This window comes from Notolepis coatsorum (genome assembly GCF_963971535.1).
Source record: "Notolepis coatsorum genome assembly, contig: SCAFFOLD_461, whole genome shotgun sequence".
Classification (NCBI taxonomy): Eukaryota; Metazoa; Chordata; class Actinopteri; order Aulopiformes; family Paralepididae; genus Notolepis; species Notolepis coatsorum.
This window is the reverse complement of record NW_028174081.1, coordinates 27,991-48,726: the sequence shown is the minus strand read 5'-3', so window position 1 is coordinate 48,726 and position 20,736 is coordinate 27,991. Positions and strand designations below refer to the sequence as shown.

The following is a 20,736-nucleotide window of genomic DNA, read 5'->3' as shown; positions in this document are numbered from 1 at the left end:
TTCGTATCAATGTGTTTTAGTGTCTAAATACCATATTGGCGGATTGCTCTGATTCAGCTCAGATAATTTCCTGCTCCAGTAAATTAGGCCATCCTGATTTGAAGGCCTGAATGATGTTACTCAGGCTCTGGGTAGCAGACAGCGATGTGATTGGCTCTGTGGTTGTAGCTAATGCCCGCCCACATTCTACCTAGACTGACTGTACACAGCGAGTGGAAACCACTTCCTCATACTCTGCATGCACTCTGGAGGGAGAGAGAGAGAGAGAGATAGAGAGCACTTGGGGGGGGGGGGGGGGGACCTGCCGCGCGGCACACACCCGCAAACGGGAGATTGAAAGAAAGAAAAAAAGGAAGAGAGAGGGAGGAAGGGAGCCCCCCCCCCACAAGCTGCCGCGCAGCACACCCGAGAGGGAGAGAAAGGAAGAGAGAGGGAGGGAGGGAGGGGGCCTTGTCAATAACGGCCTGTCTTTCTCTCTCTCTCTCTCTCTCTCTCTCTCTCTCTCTCTCTCTCTCCCACCCCCTCCCTCCCTCTCTCTCTCTATCTCTCTCTGTCTACCAGTCGCAGACTGTGTGGACTGACTGTCACTCAAAGTGCTTATGGGCGGAGCCAGGCCATAACAGCCTGAAATCTTGAAGCTGAAAAATGATGGTTTTGAGTACTTGATTAGAAATATAAAACAATAATTTTTTTTGAAAAAAACCTTACAGATGTCTTCAATAGACTAACAGGAATTGTGTAAAGTTGCCCAAATAGTGCTAGGAATAGCAACGCATGTCTCCTTTAATTCAGATAAACAATGGCAGAAAGTCAGAGAAAATCTTGATACCCAAGTTGCTGAATTGTGATGTTATGCCCTTTCATTGGCAGAGCCTTTGACTAGTTAAGCCACAATCAAAACCAACAGTGGAGAATCACATTATTTTTATTATTGTGCAGGAGAAAACAATATCATTAACGTGTTAAATAATAGTGGCCTAAAGCCATAGTTTCTGTGTTTCAAGATAATAAAAAAAAGGGGAAAAAAATGTATGACTTCATTACCTCTCTCTGTCCCTGCCTCTCACCTCATTGTAAACGCTCTTGTCGTGCATGTGTTTAATGATGTAGTTGGCCCTCTCACCTCGTTGTAATCGTTCTTGTCGTGCATGTGTTTAATGATGTAGTTGGCCCTCTCACCTCGTTGTAATCGTTCTTGTCGTGCATGTGTTTAATGATGTAGTTGGCCCTCTCACCTCGTTATAATCGTTCTTGTCGTGCATGTGTTTAATGATGTAGTTGGCCCTCTCACCTCGTTGTAAACGCTCTTGTCGTGCATGTTTAATGATGTAGTTGGCCCTCTCACCTCGTTGTAATCGTTCTTGTCGTGCATGTGTTTAATGATGTAGTTGGCCCTCTCACCTCGTTGTAATCGTTCTTGTCGTGCATGTGTTTAATGATGTAGTTGGCCCTCTCACCTCGTTGTAATCGTTCTTGTCGTGCATGTGTTTAATGATGTAGTTGGCCCCGTCCACAGCAGGCTTCATCTCAGCGTACAGTTGGTCCGTTGCATCTCCGTCTGTTGGGGGCTTCATTGCTGCACATGCACACACAAATACACACTTATCAAATCAAAACTGCAAGAAGGGTATGTTGAATGAGAGAGATAGAGATAGAGAGAGAGAGATCTATGAACAGTTCAGTACCAGCGGCGGGCGTAGTTCGTGTAGTCAGCCCGTGCCTCTCGGACTGTTTCTCAAACATCAGCTCGCTGCGTGATTTGACACTGTAGTACTCCTCTGCCTTAGCGATGTAGCCCACCGAGCTGGATCGCCGTGGTAACGCCCCCGCCCAGCTTGGCTCTGACTCAGTAGGGCGGGACATAAGCAGGAAGCGTGGCAACCGTTCAAGGAAGAACTAGAAAACAGAATGTTACCACTTAAGAAACAATACAAGAGTGGAGTAGAGTAGCAACAATCAACAATGCCGGCAAGTATGAAGATTGTGATCAGTGTGAGCAAGGTTTTGTATGTAAATCTAGTTAGAATATGAATAATGTTGGAAAATGGGTGGTAATGTTTTTAAGTACGCTTATCTTCTGTTGGTAGCTCACCTGGCTCAGACTGCAACGACAATTACTCAGTAATTATTAGAATGACCAGATTTCACACAATCTATACTGTAACTGAGGGGTACAATTCCCTGACTGTATTGTTAGATATGATATTTAATACCACTACCTCATGTACTTTAGCTTCTGGCCACCCAGTACAAGATATAAGTATGATGAACACTTTCCCACCTGATGAAACGAACCAACACAAATGTACCAAATCGAAAGTTTAATACAGCAAAGGGTGTATACAACGATCACTTAATTACATTTATGATTTGAAATATTGAATATGCACTTTTATGGCAAATGAGTATTCGTAGGTAAATCAACATTGAATGTCCAATCTCTGGTTGCGCAGGGAGTAAGTATACAACCTGGAATATTTAGGAAACGATAGCGAAGGTACTTAAATGATTATAGCTGGATACACTAAGGGGGGGGGGGGGGTCCCGCTGGTTGTAAGACAGTAGGAGGGGGGGGTTAGAGAAGCCGCTGGCGGTATCCCATCTGGCCGACGGTGTCTTGGGAGAATCCAAAGTCTTGGACACGGTGCCCACAGAACCTCGGGCCGCAGACGAATACAGCTGGACCCTCTGTGGAACGGTATCTGCCGGTCCACAACGGAGAGACGTGGTGCGACCTCACGTGTAGAGCGCCGCCTCACCTGGAGTCCTCTCCGGGGGGTAATTCCAACACTCGGCAGTGTTGGCCTTTATCCATGGAATAATCAAAGCACACAAAGCATAATCCAAGCCGTGGAAGGCTCGTCGTCGTCAGGGTAGAGTAATCCAATATACAGGTCCAGTCGCTCTTGGCCCGGAGCTCCTCGGATGCAATCACCACTAGGGGTCTGACCAGCCTGGTTAAGCGTCCAGATAACGTCAGGAACGATGGGGGTACTGATAACTGTAGAACTCTAACCGAACGATGCACCATACATAAATAGACTATTATTAGCTTAATAGAATACGTCCAACTCGACGGTATGGTGCCAAACTATGACCATTCAACTATTAATCTACACGATATCTCGATGCCTATTCTGGGCCAAGTAGGCCTTACTACACCGCACGTGCGTCGTGGGGAGGCTTTTGCGTCTGTCACTCTGTTGGAGGGTAAAGAACTGGACTAAAAAGGAAAGTTCTACTTTACGAGCGCCATATATATATGCGCTATGAACAAATAGTACCATTCGTATTTCGCCCGGCATATTACTGCGCGGAACCGGGGGTTGCCTCGACATGTTAGGCGGCACGATTGAACTTGGACCTAGGGGTATGGCAACCTGGCGCCAGGTTCTCGTCCAATGGTAGAATGAAACTATTATGGGCTGTTTAGTAGAAACGGGGATATTCAATGCATATTGTACAAGGAATATACAGGGGATATCAAACGATATACAAATACAATTAAATATAAATAAATATACATATTCGGTTTAATCTGATCCTTCACAACAGCCGCCCCCTAATTAGTCCCACCTAATTAGCTAAGCAGAGACAGATTAACCGCACTGTCCACCACTCAAGGTCCGCTGTAAGGGTCAGTCAACTCACAAAGTCATAGGGTCATGGTCATCATCGATAGTATCTGGGAGTCGGGGCAGTTCTATGAGCCTCGCCACGGGACGTGTGTAGGTGCGCCCTTGGACGAGTACTTCAGCTGCTCGGACCTTGCCATCGGCACCGGTGATCACTTTGCTTACGCGGCCAGCCGGCCACATAGCTCTGGGGAGTGACTGGTCAATAATCATGACGACTGTTCCTTCTGTCAAATTGTCTCTCTCTTTTACCCACTTCTGGCGGGTCTGTAGAGACGGTAGGTAGTGAAGTAGGAAGCTGCTCCAAAACTTGTCAGCTAGTACTTGGCTGTACCTCCACATTCTTCGGCCGTTCGCTTCTTCGGGCCTGTACATTGTCTGGGGTAGCGCGGGGTCCAGCCGCCCCATTAGGAGTGTGTTGGGGGTGACTGGGTCGACATCTGCTACATCACTGGAGACGTAACCGAGGGGCTTTGAGTTCAATACTCCCTCGATCTCCGTGAGGACTGTCATTAGGACTTCCTCTGCCACAGTCTGGGCTCCGAGTACGGCATACAGGGCTGTCTTTATAGAACGTACTTCTCGTTCCCAGGTTCCACCGAAGTGGGGTGCGTTCGGGGGATTAAACTGGAAGTCAATCTGTGCTGGAGCGAGGTGGGTCTTAAGTTCTGGGCCCATAGCTTGGAAGCTCTCTCTCAGCTCTCTTTCTCCGCCTTTGAAGTTGGTCCCATGATCAGACAACAATGTAGACGGTTTTCCTTTCCGTGATATGAATCTCCGGAAGGCCATAAGGAATGAGTCTGTGCTCATGGTCGGAAGGAGCTCGATATGTATCGCTCTGGTGGTCATGCATTTGAATACAATACCCCACCGCTTCTCGGTGCCTCTTCCTCTCTTTATATACAACGGGCCAAAACAGTCCATGCCTGTGGAGTGGAATGGCTTGTCGCCGATTCGGAGGCGACAGGGGGGTAGGTCAGCCATCCGTGGTATGCTGGGCTGCGCGCGCCACTTACGGCAGTCTAGACAGGTTCGCTGGAAGCGCCGTACTGCTTCTCTCCCTTGCAATATCCAATAACGACGTCTGATCTCCGCGAAGACTCTCTCTGCTCCTGCGTGGTGTACATCCTCGTCGTATTTCTTTATGATCAGCTCTGTGACCTTGTGTCGGCTGTTCAAGACGATCGGGTACTTAATGTCATCTGGTAGATCGGGGGCTCTCCGCAGGCGACCACCCACTCTGATGAGATTATGTGCGTCACTCTCTGGTGCCAGGTGAATCAGTCTGCTGTCTGATGGGACGGGGTTTCCTCCCTGTAGACAGTCTAGCTCATCGGGGAACGAGTCTCTCTGGGCTCGTTGTAGTAGAAGAAGTTCTGCTTCTTCGTAGTCAGCTGCTGACATGTCAGTGGTGGACTGAATCTCTGGGTGGTGCCGCAGGAATGTTCTTTGTTGCGCACTCTCTAGGGTAATGCAGTCATCTATGTTGGGGTCTGTGGAGGCGACAGTGCTCAGTCCACAGAACATAGGCTTCTTGTTCTCAGCCTCCTCGTTACTTGCTTCCCTCGGGGTGGGCGTAGGCCAATCTCCTTCCGGGAGCTGGAGGAATGCTGGTCCGTCACTGTAGATGTTGCGACGGGTTAGGTCATCCAGGGACATTCCCCGGGTGATGACGTCAGCTGGGTTGTGTTTGGTATCCACATACCTCCAGCTTGCTTCTTCTGTTAATTCTTGAATCTCGGTGACTCTGACTCCCACGAAGACTTTGTATCTGCATGAATCAGACTTAATCCATGTGAGTACTGTCGTGGAATCTGACCACAAGATTGTTCTATGCACCGGAATGGTGAGTTCACGTTGGATTAACGTGGCTAGATGCGCTCCTGCGAGGGCTGCGCAGAGCTCTAGACGTGGGATAGATTGTTGCTTACGTGGGGCTATTCTTGAGCGGGCCAGTATGAAAGCAGTGTGTATCTTTCCTCCCATCTCTTGGGCACGCAAATAGGCAACCGATCCGTAGGCTACTTCGGAGGCGTCGCTGAAGACGTGTAGCTCAATCTCGCATGTCTCTGGCCTCACTGTGGATGGGAAGTAGCTGCGGCGTATATTGACACCTGGGAGTGAGCGGAGTTCCGTCTCCCACTCTCTCCATGTTGAGGCAAGGTGTGCGGGTATTGGGTCGTCCCAGCCCTGGTCCTTGTCCCATAGTGCTCGTACAATCATCTTTGCCCTGGTGGTGTAAGGTAGAATACATCCCAACGGGTCATATTGTCTGGCGAGTGTTCTGTACACACTCCGTCTGGTGGTCGGTATCGCCGCCGACCTTCCTTGCTCTGGAGCCAAGGGTTTGTGTCTATAGTGGAGCGAGTCTGTTTTGAAGCGCCAGACTAATCCTAGTGTCATTTCTTGGGCTTCTCCTGGGATTGTCGCCATCCAGGTCTCGCTGCTGGCAGCCTTGTCTGCGGAGGAGAGGCTGCGCAATACGTGCGGGTCACTGCTGGCCCACTGCCTGAGATCAAAGCCTCCTTTGATTAGGGAGGCGCGTAACTTGATTAGGAGAGCCTCGGCTTCTTCTTGAGTCGAGACGCTTTGTAGACAGTTGTCCACGTAGAAACTGTTCTTCACACTGTGTTGGACCTCTTCATCTGCTGCTGGGTCCTCTGTGACGTGTTTCTGTAGTGCAAAGGTAGCACAGCACGGGCTGCATGTGGTTCCGAAGGGGAGTACTTCCCACTGGTAGATGGATGGGTTCTTATCTCCGATCTTCTCTCTCCATAGGAACCGTAGCAGAGGCTTGTCCTCCTCTACTAGTCTCACCTGCAAGAACATCCCTTTGATATCCCCGCTTATAGCTACCTTGTCCTGGCGGAAGCGCAGTAGCACGCCTAGTAGGGAGGGGCCGAGTGTGGGGCCGGGCAAGAGCTCTTTATTCAGATTTTGGGATCCGATCTGGTAGCTGCAGTTAAACACAATGCGATCCTTGCCATTGTGATGGACCTTGTGATGCGGCACGTACCATGATTCGGTCGTCTGATCGGCCTCTTTAATGTCAATCTTTGTTACGTGTCCCGCTGTGATTAGCTTCTCAATCTCAGCTCGGTACACACTCTGTTGAGCGGGGTCTTTGGCTAGGCGCCGCTCTGTGTTCAGTAGATAACGCTCCGTGGCATCTTTCTTTGCGTGAAAGGGGGGCATTCCCTCTCGCCTCAGGAGTGGAGTTGCGTATCTCATCACTCCGCCGACTGTGACTCTCTTTGTCCCCTGCTCGAGTAGGTTGATGGCGTAAATGTCTTCTTTAGAGCGAATGTCTTTCTTTTCGTTCTTAAAGGGCATTGTCTCTAGGGTCCATAGCCTCTCGACATGCTGCAGGAGAGTGGTGTCTTCTTCTGTCGTTCTGGAGTGGAAGCAGCTAGTGGCTGCTGTTCGGTTGAGAGATTTAGCGAGGGGGCCTTGCAATGTCCATCCTAGGCGGGTCTCGACTGCTGCAGGACAGCCTCGGGGGCCTGTATGGACCCGGTCAATCGGGACTATGAGTTCTGCATGGTCGGAGCCTATCAACAGGGTCGGGGTAGCGCCGTCTATGAGCGGGATAGGTAATTGACGCAGGTGCACATATTTATCCATCAACTTGGTGACAGGGTAGGTGTACTGCGATAGTCCTATTTCTTGGCTGGTGAAAGCATTTGTGATCTTGTACCGTCGCTCTGGCTGCCCGTTGGCTGCGATAGTGAAGGAGACATTCTCGCCCTTTATCGTCTTTAAATCTCTTCTTATTGTCCGAATCGTCATTTCGTTCTTGCTCCCCCGCAGTCCCAGCTGGGTCGCAGCGGAGGCGAGCAGAAGGGTCTTCTCTGACCCGTCATCAAGGACGGCGTAAGTGTCCATGACTTTATCCTGGTAGCTCAATGTCACACGGACTACCTTTAAGAGCACTTGAGCTCCGTTGCTGCTGGCGGGGTCAATGTACATGACACTTGCCTTGGTGCCGCTCCGTGGTGCAGGTATAGGCCGTCTTCCGTTACTATCGTGTAGTATATCTAGATGGGCTCCATCGCACCGGCTGCACCTTTTCTTTAGGCGGCATTCGGCTGCCATGTGGGGCCGCGCACATCGATAACAGCGCCGGTTGGACTTTATCCATTGGCTCACTTCTTCTGCATTCATCTTTGTGAATGAGTCACATTGTGACAGCCAGTGTTCTTTCTCACAGTAGGGACACGCTATCTTCCACTTCTCCTTTCTCGAGGGGGTGCTGTGACTCTTACTGCTCGGTACTGACTCTGATTGGTGCATGACAGTCACCGATCTTCTTCCATCACTTATTCTCCTGGGTCCCTCTCTGGAGCTTGGCGTGCTCCGCCCGAAGGTGTCCAGTCGTAAGCTGCTGACCTCTCTCGCCAGGAAGTCGGCCAGATCAAGGAGGGATGGCTCGGGGCCGTCGGGATCTCGGTAGTCCCTCTGCCGCCGAAAGCGCTCCTGTCTTGCGGGTGGCAGCTTCTCCAAAATCCTCTCAACGTTAGAGTTGGCGTACAGCTCATGCATGCCCTTCTCCCGTTGAGCTCCCAGCATCCCCACCAGGGACTGCACTTTGATTGACAGGTCGTCTAGTGAGCGATTGTCTGTGGCTGGGGGTAGGCGGTCAATATGCCTTATCTCCTGGATTACGTAATCCCATATACGTCCATATCTTTGATCCAGCGCTGCAAGGGCCGCTGTGTATGGGGTCGAGGAGGTAGCATAGGCTAGCGCTATATTGTGCGCTCGCGGTACTTTCAGGTGCTTCAATAATATTGCATACTTGTGGCGTTCATCAGCGACATCCACCATCATTGTCTCTAAGCACATCCGGAGCTCCGTGTACTGTGCTCGACTCTCATAGGCGAAGTCTGGGAATGACGGCGTGGCGTTGTATGACGCCGTGGATGGCTGATACATCGGCGAGCGTTGGGGGAGAGACCTCCTGGGCGAGTCCCCTCTTGCGCCTCGCTGTGGGCTGGTACTGGCAGGGTACCATGGCCCGCTGGTCCAGGTACTGTTCCTCGGGGCTGGTCGTGCGTCGTGCTCACCCGTAAATAGAGTCGGGGGTCTGTAGCGCAGCGCCGCGGGGGTATAGCCTGGACTGTATGGGACCTCCTGGTCCGGTGGAGTACTGTGCTGTCGTCGGGCTTGGTTCTCCTCTTCTCCCTCTTCTTCTTCTATCAAATCTTCCAGATCCTGTAATCGTTTATTTAGCTTCTCCGCAGTGTAGGCAGCTCCTTCCTTGTAGCTGGGTCTCGCTTGGACCGGTATGGGAAGGGGGTCTGCGGGGGGTCTAGACTCGGTCTGTTGGTCAAGTTCAGGGTCGCTTGCTCTTTGCGGTGACGCTGCTCTTGACTGCTGTCTCGACGAGTTCCTTGAGCCCCTGGCGGAGGGAGAGGGAGTTGTCCTTTTGATCAGCTGCTCTATTAGTTGCGCTTGTAGTCTGTCGCGCTCTGCGTCTCTTTGGGCACCGGCAGCGGCGCGCTGGGCGTCGGCTCGGTCTCTTGCCATATTATCTTCCATCTGGAAGCGTCTCATCTCGAGACATGTGCGCTGTTCTTCGCTCCGTTGCTGCGCTTGGAGGTGTTCGCGCTCGCCAAGCATCTGTGCTTGGAGCCGATCGCGCTCGGCGGAGGCTGTCAGGCTGACGAGGAACGCCTGTTGTAGTGTCCTCTCCGCTTCGTTGGGGGAAGGCGGTAGTGGAGGTGAGCCGCTCCTGCGTGAGCCGCTCCTGGGGGTACTCGTTGGGGAGTCCTGGAGCTCTAGTTCCTCGGCGCTCTCCTCCTCTTCCTCCGTGCAGAGTTCTCTCTCTGTAGGGTTGTCTTCCTCCCGGGGCTTGTCGGGGACTACTTCTTGAGTAGTGGCGGGGGGTAAAGGCATGTCAATTCCCTCCTGGTCCCCACCGTGGGCTTGGTCAGTTACATTAGGACCTACTAGGGCCTCTGTGGTCGGGGAAACCTGGTCGTTAAGGTCAGACATAATTTTACTTTCTACTTTTACCACGTTTACCGTTTGTCGAAGGCTAGGTAGTTGACTGACAGTGTAAGCCTCTAAGTACTAAGGTGTCTGTCGTCTGCGCCGCGGGCGTTCTAGGTTAGGAGGATCGTTTCGTGGAGTGTTCATCATAGGCCATTTCGATATTAATAACACTATATTAATATTACACTAGTTACCATCCGGCTCGAAGGACCAATTGTAACTGAGGGGTACAATTCCCTGACTGTATTGTTAGATATGATATTTAATACCACTACCTCATGTACTTTAGCTTCTGGCCACCCAGTACAAGATATAAGTATGATGAACACTTTCCCACCTGATGAAACGAACCAACACAAATGTACCAAATCGAAAGTTTAATACAGCAAAGGGTGTATACAACGATCACTTAATTACATTTATGATTTGAAATATTGAATATGCACTTTTATGGCAAATGAGTATTCGTAGGTAAATCAACATTGAATGTCCAATCTCTGGTTGCGCAGGGAGTAAGTATACAACCTGGAATATTTAGGAAACGATAGCGAAGGTACTTAAATGATTATAGCTGGATACACTAAGGGGGGGGGGGGTCCCGCTGGTTGTAAGACAGTAGGAGGGGGGGGTTAGAGAAGCCGCTGGCGGTAACCCATCTGGCCGACGGTGTCTTGGGAGAATCTAAAGTCTTGGACACGGTGCCCACAGAACCTCGGGCCGCAGACGAATACAGCTGGACCCTCTGTGGAACGGTATCTGCCGGTCCACAACGGAGAGACGTGGTGCGACCTCACGTGTAGAGCGCCGCCTCACCTGGAGTCCTCTCCGGGGGGTAATTCCAACACTCGGCAGTGTTGGCCTTTATCCATGGAATAATCAAAGCACACAAAGCATAATCCAAGCCGTGGAAGGCTCGTCGTCGTCAGGGTAGAGTAATCCAATATACAGGTCCAGTCGCTCTTGGCCCGGAGCTCCTCGGATGCAATCACCACTAGGGGTCTGACCAGCCTGGTTAAGCGTCCAGATAACGTCAGGAACGATGGGGGTACTGATAACTGTAGAACTCTAACCGAACGATGCACCATACATAAATAGACTATTATTAGCTTAATAGAATACGTCCAACTCGACGGTATGGTGCCAAACTATGACCATTCAACTATTAATCTACACGATATCTCGATGCCTATTCTGGGCCAAGTAGGCCTTACTACACCGCACGTGCGTCGTGGGGAGGCTTTTGCGTCTGTCACTCTGTTGGAGGGTAAAGAACTGGACTAAAAAGGAAAGTTCTACTTTACGAGCGCCATATATATATGCGCTATGAACAAATAGTACCATTCGTATTTCGCCCGGCATATTACTGCGCGGAACCGGGGGTTGCCTCGACATGTTAGGCGGCACGATTGAACTTGGACCTAGGGGTATGGCAACCTGGCGCCAGGTTCTCGTCCAATGGTAGAATGAAACTATTATGGGCTGTTTAGTAGAAACGGGGATATTCAATGCATATTGTACAAGGAATATACAGGGGATATCAAACGATATACAAATACAATTAAATATATATATATAAATAAATATACATATTCGGTTTAATCTGATCCTTCACAACATATACAATCTACAGAACACTGTTCTCAACATGATCTTTTAATCTCCAAATATGACAGAATGCTGATAATCAACACTTCACCTTTTCATCGCCGGCATGGATGAGGAATTACATTTCCACCGGCTGTCCTGATTCAAACCTTCCACATTCATTAACCGTACTGACCTAAATCATGAGGAAATTGAAACTGTATGGGTTGAAATTCTATTTGAAAGGGCTAAATCTGTTCTAGTCGGCACAATTTACAGACCACCAGAACAAAGTGGCTTTTTTTTTCTTCTTTTTTTTAACTTTATTTTTTAGCGTTTATCGCTTTTCTGGTCAAGCATGACCGACAGAAACAGGTTGAAATGGGATGTAGAGCAGGGGAAGACATTCTGAGAAATGACGGCGGGTCCGGGAATCGAACTCGTGTCCCCCAGATCCGTGACGAGCACGGTTTTCCCCGACGCAGAAATAGCGCCGAGATATGCGGTGAGCTACGGGAGCTCCCCACAAAGTGACTTTTATGATACTCTGGATGTGTGTTTAGCTGGAGCTGAGGATGTAGAAAAACTTCGTATTGGGGATTAGAACACGGATATGCAACATAAGGAAGCACCCGTCTCCAAATCCTTCAGTAGGTTTTCTGATCTGCACAGCCTCAGCCAGCTAATCACACAACCCACACGAGTGTGTGACTCAACACATACTACCATTGATCTCATTCTGACCTCTGACAAGTCCAAGATCTCCAATAAAGGGGTTATAGCATGCGGGTTAAGCAATCATTATATGATTTTCTGTACCCACAAAAAGCTAAAGCAGTGAACTCCAAGCCCAAGGCCACTGGCCATGACAATATCCCCTCCAAATTCCTCAGAGACTCAGCAGCCGCCATCACCCCAGTCATCACACACATAGTAAACGTCTCCATAAAACAGGGACACGTCCCCAAGGACTTCAAAATTGCGAGAGTGACCCCTGCACAAAAAGGGCAGCAAATTGGACCCAGGCAACTACCGCCCTGTTTCTATTCTTACCTCCATCTCGAAAGTCATGGACATTTTTGTATACGAACCGGTTGAAAAGTACCTTGCGGAAATTTACGAATTCCAATGTGGCTTCAGAACATCCCACTCCACTGACACATGCCTTCTATATTTGAACGACCACATCAAACAAGAGGTGGACGCAGGCAAATACTGTGTCATGGTCATGCTGGACCTCCAAAAGGCCTTCGACACTGTCAATCACTCCATTCTGATTGACAAGCTAAAAGCTATTGGTTTTGATAGTACATCAGTGAGCTGGATGCAATCCTACCTGGAGGGGAGAGAACAGATGGTGGAGGTAAACGGTACACTATCCCCCCCCCCCTCCCAGTGAGCTGCGGTGTTCCACAAGGAAGCATTTTAGGACCGTTACAGTTCCTAATTTTTGCAAATTACATGTCATCAGCCTGTGAGTCGTGACTGCAACATGTTCCTGTTCGTGGACGACTCAGCACTGTTGGTCTCTGACAGGGACAGGTTGCAGGTTGAAAAAATCCTCAGCTCTGAACTCGGCAGAATCTGCACCTGGCTCGCTGATAACAAACTATCATTACACATGGGCAAAACAGAGTCCATTCTCTTCGGATCAAATAACAAACTCAGCAAGACCAACGGCTTCTCTGTTACAGTGGGTGACAATATTGTCACAAGGAAAGATGAAATTACATACCTTGGTTCTATCCTAAAGGCAAATCTTTCCTGTGACAAAATAGCAAGCAATGTAATAAAAAAAGTCAACCAACGAACAAGATTCTTGTACCGGATCTCCTCTCTGGTAAACAACAAGCATACCCTGTCCTGAAGACTCTAACAGGAGCACTCATTCTACTACGACTATGCTTGCACCTCATGGTACCAAAGCACCTCAAAGGCACTAAAAGCAAGATTACAAACATCACAAAACAAACTGGTCAGACTACTGCTTAACCTCACTCCAAAAACCCACCTCACCCCTGCCCACTTTGCCAACCTAGGATGGCTTAGAGTAGAAGACAGAGTACAGCAACTTGCAATGGGCCTGGTCTACAAGATACACTACACCACTAAGGTACCCATGTACATGTCAAAATACTTCCCAAAGGTCAGTGAATACCACGACCACAACACCAGAGGGAGCTCCACAGATGTTAAACCCAGATTCGGCTCAAACAAGGGACTAAACACGTTTAGCAATTATGCCACATCAATGTGGAACGCCCTACCCACAGCTGTAAAGGAATGTGAATCACTACCCACCTTCAAAACCACTCTCAAAGAGCACCTACGGGAGGGTGCAATTCAAAACTGGCCCCTGTAAATGACCAAACCCAACCCCCTCCAATGTACAGTCCCACCCCCACCCCCCCCCACCCCACCTACCCAACCCCACCTACCCAACCCCCTCCAATGTACAGTCCCCACCCCCCACCTACTCAACCCCCTCCACCCAACCTCCTCCAATGTACAGTTTCTTCCCCCTCAAATGTATATACTCTCTTTTTAGAAACTGTCTATTAATCAGAGTTTCCAACGCTAGGGTCTATATGACAGGCGTTGTACTCTTAAACAGTACTGTATATTTGTAGATCTGGTATGTCATAAATGTCTGGATGTAACAGTACTGTCTATCTGTATGTCATGTATGTCATATATGTTATGATGAATTGAAAATGGGGGACCCTGATGTAAACAAGACGAAAGTCTTTCTCTGGTCTGCATTCCATTAACAATTGTGTGTATTGAGCTGTACTGTATTGTACCCATTCTGCAATCTGTTAATGAAATGTTCAATCAATCAATCAATCAATCAATCAAGAGTAAGGCTGATACAGTACTACACAAGATAAGGCTGATGCTACACAAGATAAGGCTGATGCTAGACACGATAAGGCTGATGCTACACAAGATAAGGCTGATGCTAGATCAGATAAGGCTGATGCTAGATCAGATAAGGCTGATACTAGATCAGATAAGGCTGATGCTAGATCAGATAAGGCTGATACTACACAAGATAAGGCTGATACTACACAAGATAAGGCTGATGCTAGATCAGATAAGGCTGATACTACACAAGATAAGGCTGATGCTAGATCAGATAAGGCTGATGCTAGATCAGATAAGGCTGATACTACACAAGATAAGGCTGATGCTAGATCAGATAAGGCTGATACTAGATCAGGTACAGCTATATATATATATATATATATATATATATATATATATATATATTTATTTGCCAACCAATATATATATAGCTGTACCTGATCTAGTATCAGCCTTATCTGATCTAGCATCAGCCTTATCTTATATATATATATATATATATATATATATATATATATATATATATATATATATATATATATATATATATATATATATATATATATATACATCGCAATATCACAATTTCCCGACAGTATCGTGATGATATTGTATTGTGGGGCCTCTGGTGATTCCCACCCATATTAGGAAATGTATGTAAGTCTATGGAATGTCCCCATAAACGTGAAAACATGGCGGTATATGTGTGTGTGTGTGTGCACATGCACAATACCTCTCTGGTCCACTCGGTCATGACGTGCGTGCTGGGGGTTCTGTAGTGCAGGTTGAGGACCACCACGCAGTTCAACACCACCACCGTGACTAACACCATGATGAACATCAGATACCTGACGAGGCAACCAATCAACCAATCACATGGCAGCATCGCACTCAACAGCCCGGGGAAAACACACAACCAACATGTCTACTCAGTAAAACCCATAGTATTCCAGCGTTGCTGTTGTTTTCTGTACACATTATAGATAATGTTCATAGTATATTCCTGTGGTTTGTTAATACACACAGTAGATTTACCACAACGATACTGTGATTAACCATAGTACTTCTATAGAGGAATATTATAGAAGTTTAAGGCAAATTATTATAGTATTCATTTGGCTTTACCACAGAAATATTACAGCATTACAAAAAATACAGGAATGCCTGAGTTTTACTACAGTTAATTTTCATATAGGGAATGGGAATTAGTAGTCAATGCATACATTTGTGTGTGTGAATGTGTATGTACAGTATGTACAGACAGGTCCATAAATATTTGACAACACAATTTACATAATTTTGGCTCTGTACACCACCACAATGGATTTGAAATTAAACAATCAATATGTGCTTTAAGTGCAGACTTTCAGCTTCAATTTTAGTATTTGGTATTTACATTCAAATCAGGTGAACAAGTCAAGTCAAGAGTTTTATTTGTCACAGCATACAAGTATACAATGAAATGCGGGTGGTCTTGCCCGCAACGATGTGCAATACAGTAGTAACAACATATAATAGAATCCAATAAAACAACATTGTGCAATAAACAGTAACATAGTAGGGCATATCGGTATTTGTACATTATTTATAGAGCATGGAGGACATGCTAGGTCCTGTGGTAGTGCATACACTGTTAGCTACGGACGCTCCAGGCTGCGTTTGAGTGCACAGACTGGAGCGTGTTCCGCGACACAGATAACATTAATGTCTACACGGAGACAGTGCTGGACTATGTTCGTACTTTGGTGGAAGAAACAATCCCCACTACCACAATTAGAGTTTACCCAAATCAAAAACCCTGGGTAGACAAATCAGTCCGTGAAGCTCTGAAAGCGCGCACCAAAGCATACAACGACGGCCTAGTGGCAGGCAACATGAATGACCACAAGGTGGCGCGATACAACGTAAGGAGGACAGTGACAGAGGCCAAACGGCGCTACAGGGATAAAATTGAACTCTGACTGACTCCAGAGCTATGTGGCAGGGGCTCAAAACGATGACAGACTACAAAGGCACCTCCCTCAAACTGAACAGTGACATCTCCTTAGCAAATGACCTCAATACCTTCTATGCGAGGTTTGATGCTGGTAATAACAACACCAGCCCACAAGCCACGGCAATGGGGGGGGGGGGTCTGCTGCTGATGGAGACTCAGTGTTCAGGGTAACAGAGCATGAGGTGAGGCGGACCTTTAAAAAAGTGAATATCAGGAAGGCAGCAGGACCAGACGGCATCCCCGGCCGCGTCCTAAAAGTCTGTGCCGACCAACTGGCCCCGGTATTCACTGACATATTTAACCTGTCCTTAGAACAGGCTGTCATCCCCACCTGCCTGAAGAAGTCCACTATTATCCCTGTACCCAAAAAATCCAAGCCTGCTTGCCTCAACGACTACCGCCCTGTAGCTCTCACCTCCATAGCCATGAAGTGCTTTGAGAAGCTAGTAAAGGGCTACATCTGCTCCTCCCTCCCCATCAACATGGACCGCCTGCAATTTGCATACCGCCCCAACAGGTCCACGGAGGACGCCATAGCCCATGTGCTGCACACAGCAGCATCACACCTGGACAAGAGGAAGGGGAACTATGTGAGAATGCTATTCATCGACTACAGCTCGGCATTCAATACCATAGTCCCCTCCAAACTCATAGCCAAGCTCAGGGACCTGGGCTTGAACTATGACCTCTGCCAGTGGGTCTTGGACTTCCTGACGGGCAGACCCCAGGTGGTGAGAGCAGGCAACTGCACCTCCTCATCCATCACCCTCAACATAGGGCCCCCCCAGGGCTGTGTTCTGAGTCCCCTCCTCTACTCCCTGTACACACACGACTGTGTGGCTCAGCGGAGTAGCAACACAATCATCAAATTTGCTGACAACACAGTGGTGGTGGGCCTGATCTCTGCCAACGACGAGAGGGCCTACCTGGAAGAGGTCAAGGTCCTGGCAGGATGGTGCCAGGAAAACAGCCTCTCCCTGAACGTCAGCAAAACAAAGGAGATGATTGTGGACTTCAGGAGGTCGGGGGTCAAGGACTACAGCCCCCTCAGCATCGACGGGGCACCGGTTGAGAGAGTCAACAGCTTTAAGTACCTCGGAGCCTACATATCCGAGGACCTGACATGGACCACACACATTGACAGTGTTGTGAAAAAGGCACGACAACGCCTCTACTTCCTCAGGCGCCTAAGGAAGTTCCAAGTCAGTCAGAAGATCCTTAAGAACTTCTACTCATGTACAATAGAGAGCATCCTGACTGGCAACATCACCTCCTGGTTTGGGAATAGCACTGCACAAGACCGAAGCAGACTACAAAGAGTGACACGTTCAGCCGAACGCACAATTGGAGGGGGGCTCCCCACCCTCCAGAACATTTACAACAAGCGGTGCAGGGGCAAGGCTAAGAGAATCATTAAAGACTCCAGTCACCCGAACAACTGCCTCTTTGAACTGCTGCGGCCAGGCAAGCGATACCGGAGTCTCAAGGCGAGCACAGAAAGACTCAGAAGAAGCTTCTATCCCCAGGCCATCAGGCTGCTCAACGAACAATGAACACTACACAACAACAACCATCAAACGCACATAGCACACACATCCACACTCACTTTAAACAAACACACTGTAGCACCCACTCCCCACACTTTATAGCACACACTCACTTTAAACAAACACACTGTAGCACCCACTCCCCACACTTTATATTTATTGATGAAGGATTGCACTACAACTCGTACACCTTACTGTAAATTTTACCTAAATTGTACCTCATCCCATTTCTGCTTTGCACTATATAGTATTGTACATTAGTACACTGCATAGTATTGTATATTATATGGTAACTCAGTTTTTTTACGTCTATTCTGCATCGAACATTGTACATATGTCTATACTGAACACTGTGACCTCATTTTCTACTTCTAATTTACATGCTATACTATGTTATTTGATACTATCTTGTCTAGCACAGTCTCTGGAGCGTAACAGTAAGAAGCATTTTGTATGAAAGTATTCTGTACTTCTGTATGACAACTATTTTTTTTTTTTTTTTTTTTTGGTCTTTTTCCCCCTCCATTTTCCTCCGATTTTCTCCCATCCCAATGTTAGTCGTATGCCAATTCCCAGTCCCTTCCTGGTCGCTGCGCTTTACCCCCCACAGTCAGATCATTTGGGAGAGTGGAGGCTACCACGTGCTTCCTCCGACACACGTCCAGCCAATCACCGCTTCTTTTCACCTGGCAGCGCGGATTCTCATTGAGAGGGCGTAGCGTGTGGGAGGACCACACTATCCCCCTCACGTCCAATCCGCGCTTAGCAGGCGCCCCGACCGAACTGTAGGAGTCGCTGTTTACAACGACCCGGACCCACCCCGCCAGCTTCTCCCACCCTCTGATACAGCCAATTGTATCAGTGCAGACGGCCAGCCAAGCTGGTGACAACCCCGGAGCTGTGAGCTGAATTCGAACAGGCGAACCAAGCTCACAGCTCCGGGGCTGGTGACGAACGCAATCTCCGCTCGACCACCTAACCGCCCTTGTATGACAACTATTAAAGAAACTTGAAACTTGAAAAACTTGAGGCACTGGGTCTTTCTGTACATTGCTATTTTATACACTCTCAGGTTATACTATACTATTTTTAAAGTGACCTTTCCTTAGTGGCCATAAGTGTGGGTGTGTGCAGCATGAGTGTGTGCTTGCTCATGTTAAAGTGGCTGCTAGTGTGTGAGCGTGTACAGTGTGTGTGCTCATGTGTGCTTGTGTGTGGAGAGTTCAGTGTTCAAGGCTCTGATGGCCTGGGGGAAGAAGCTGAGCCGAAGCCTCTCTGTCCTAGTAGCTGGGGTTCGCAGGCGTCTGCCTGACCTCAGCAGCATGAACAGGCTGTTGTTGGGGTGGTGTGGGTCTTTCATTATTCTGCAGGCTCTGGATTTGCACCTCTTGATGTATAGAACCTGCAGGGGTGGTAGTGCAATACCCGTGGTACGCTCGGCTGAGCGCACCACTCTCTGTAGGGCCTTCTTGTCCTGTGCCGTGCTGTTGCCATACCAGGCAGTGATGTTTCCAGTCAAGATGCTCTCTACAGCTCCGGAGTAGAAGGACTGGAGTATCTTCCCAGATACTCTGAACTTCCTTAACTGTCTCAGGTGGTAGAGGCGCTGCTTCGCCTTTTTTTTACGACTGAGTCTATGTGTGTTGTCCATGTCAGATCCTCTGAGATGTGGACCCCCAGGTACTTAAAGCTGCTCACCCTGTCCACGGTAGCCCCGTTTATCCTCAGTGGTGTGTGTGTCTCCTGCTGTCCTCTCCTATAATCCACGATCAGCTCCTTGGTTTTACCAATGTTCAGGAGCAGGCTGTTGTCCTGGCACCAGCGTTCCAGTACCTCAACCTCCTCCCGGTAGGCCTTCTCGTCGTTGTCCGAGATCAGCCCCACCACCACTGTGTCGTCCGCAAACTTCACTATGGAGTTGGAGCTGAACTTGGCCACACAGTCGTGTGTGTATAGTGAGTACAGCAGGGGGCTCAGAACACAGCCCTGGGGGGACCCGATGCTCAGGGGGGGTAGTGTTGGAGGTCTGACCCCCCACCCTGACCGCCTGGGGCCTCTCGCTCAGAAAGTCCAGTATCCAGGCGCTCAGAGTGGAGCTCAGACCCAGCTCGATCAGCTTGTCCACCAGTCTGGTGGGGACTATGCCGGTGTTGAACACTGAGCTATAGTCAATGAACAACAGTCTCACATAGCCGCCCTTCTGGCGGTCAAGGTGAGAGAGGGTGCTGTGCAGTACTTGGGAGACCGCATCGTCAGTGGACCTGTTTGGCCTGTATGCAAATTGCATGGGGTCCATATCACTGGGGAGGGAGGCACAAATGTGATCCTTGACCAGCCTCTCAAAACATTTCATGGCCACAGAGGTGAGTGCCACCGGTCTGTAGTCATTGAGACATGCTGGGGAGGGTTTCTTTGGTACAGGGATGATGGTAGACATTTTGAAGCAGGCAGGGACCACTGACTCCGCCAGGGATTGATTAAATATGGCAGTGAACACAGGGGCTAGCTGGTTGGCACAGGACTTAAGTATGCGTCCTGTTATACCATCTGGGCCAGCAGCTTTTCTGGTGTTCACCTGCATAAATGCTCTTCTCACACTGTGTTCCGACAACGAGAGAGCCCCCCCGCCCCCCCCCGCGGTTGCCCCCCCCCCCCCCCTCCACAACAGCCAGCGCGCCAGTGACGTCACTAGCCGTTGAGCTAGCTGCGCCACTGTCTACACCAAACCGAGCGTAGAAAGAGTTGAGTTTGTCCGCGAGAGAGGCGTCGTCGCTCCCCATTGAGGGGGCGCTGACTTTGTAGTCAGTTATTGTCCTCAGTCCCCGCCATAAGCCTCTTGTGTCGTTTTGTGCCATTTGTGTCTCCAGTTTATCAGCATATGTCCGTTTTGCAAGTTTTACAGCCTTGCGCAGAGTATAGACTGTAGCCTTGTACTCCTCCATGTTTCCTGACTCTCTGCCCAGGTTGTAAGCAGTGGTGCGAGAGTTCAGAGCTGCTCTGATAGTACTGTCCACCCACGGTTTCTGGTTTGGGTGTAGGAATTACGAAAATGTCTATGTGCCTCCTCCATTTTAAGGGACCAAAAGTAATTGGACAATTGGCTGGTCAG

The 20,736-nt window shown here is 48.8% G+C and overlaps 1 protein-coding gene across 1 annotated transcript in view; it reads right to left on the bottom strand.

The window, feature by feature from the left end:
* The window catches only part of LOC311247638 (acetylcholine receptor subunit delta-like), a 37,554-nt gene that overhangs the window by 2,061 nt on the left and 14,757 nt on the right, over window positions 1-20,736 (bottom strand). The window contains exons 9-11 of the mRNA XM_084338657.1: window positions 14,818-14,932; window positions 1,686-1,896; window positions 1,458-1,576 (exon numbers count right to left, since the gene is read on the bottom strand). Coding sequence (XP_084194783.1) covers window positions 1,458-1,576; window positions 1,686-1,896; window positions 14,818-14,932 — 445 coding nt within the window. The remainder of the gene's footprint in view (window positions 1-1,457; window positions 1,577-1,685; window positions 1,897-14,817; window positions 14,933-20,736) is intronic.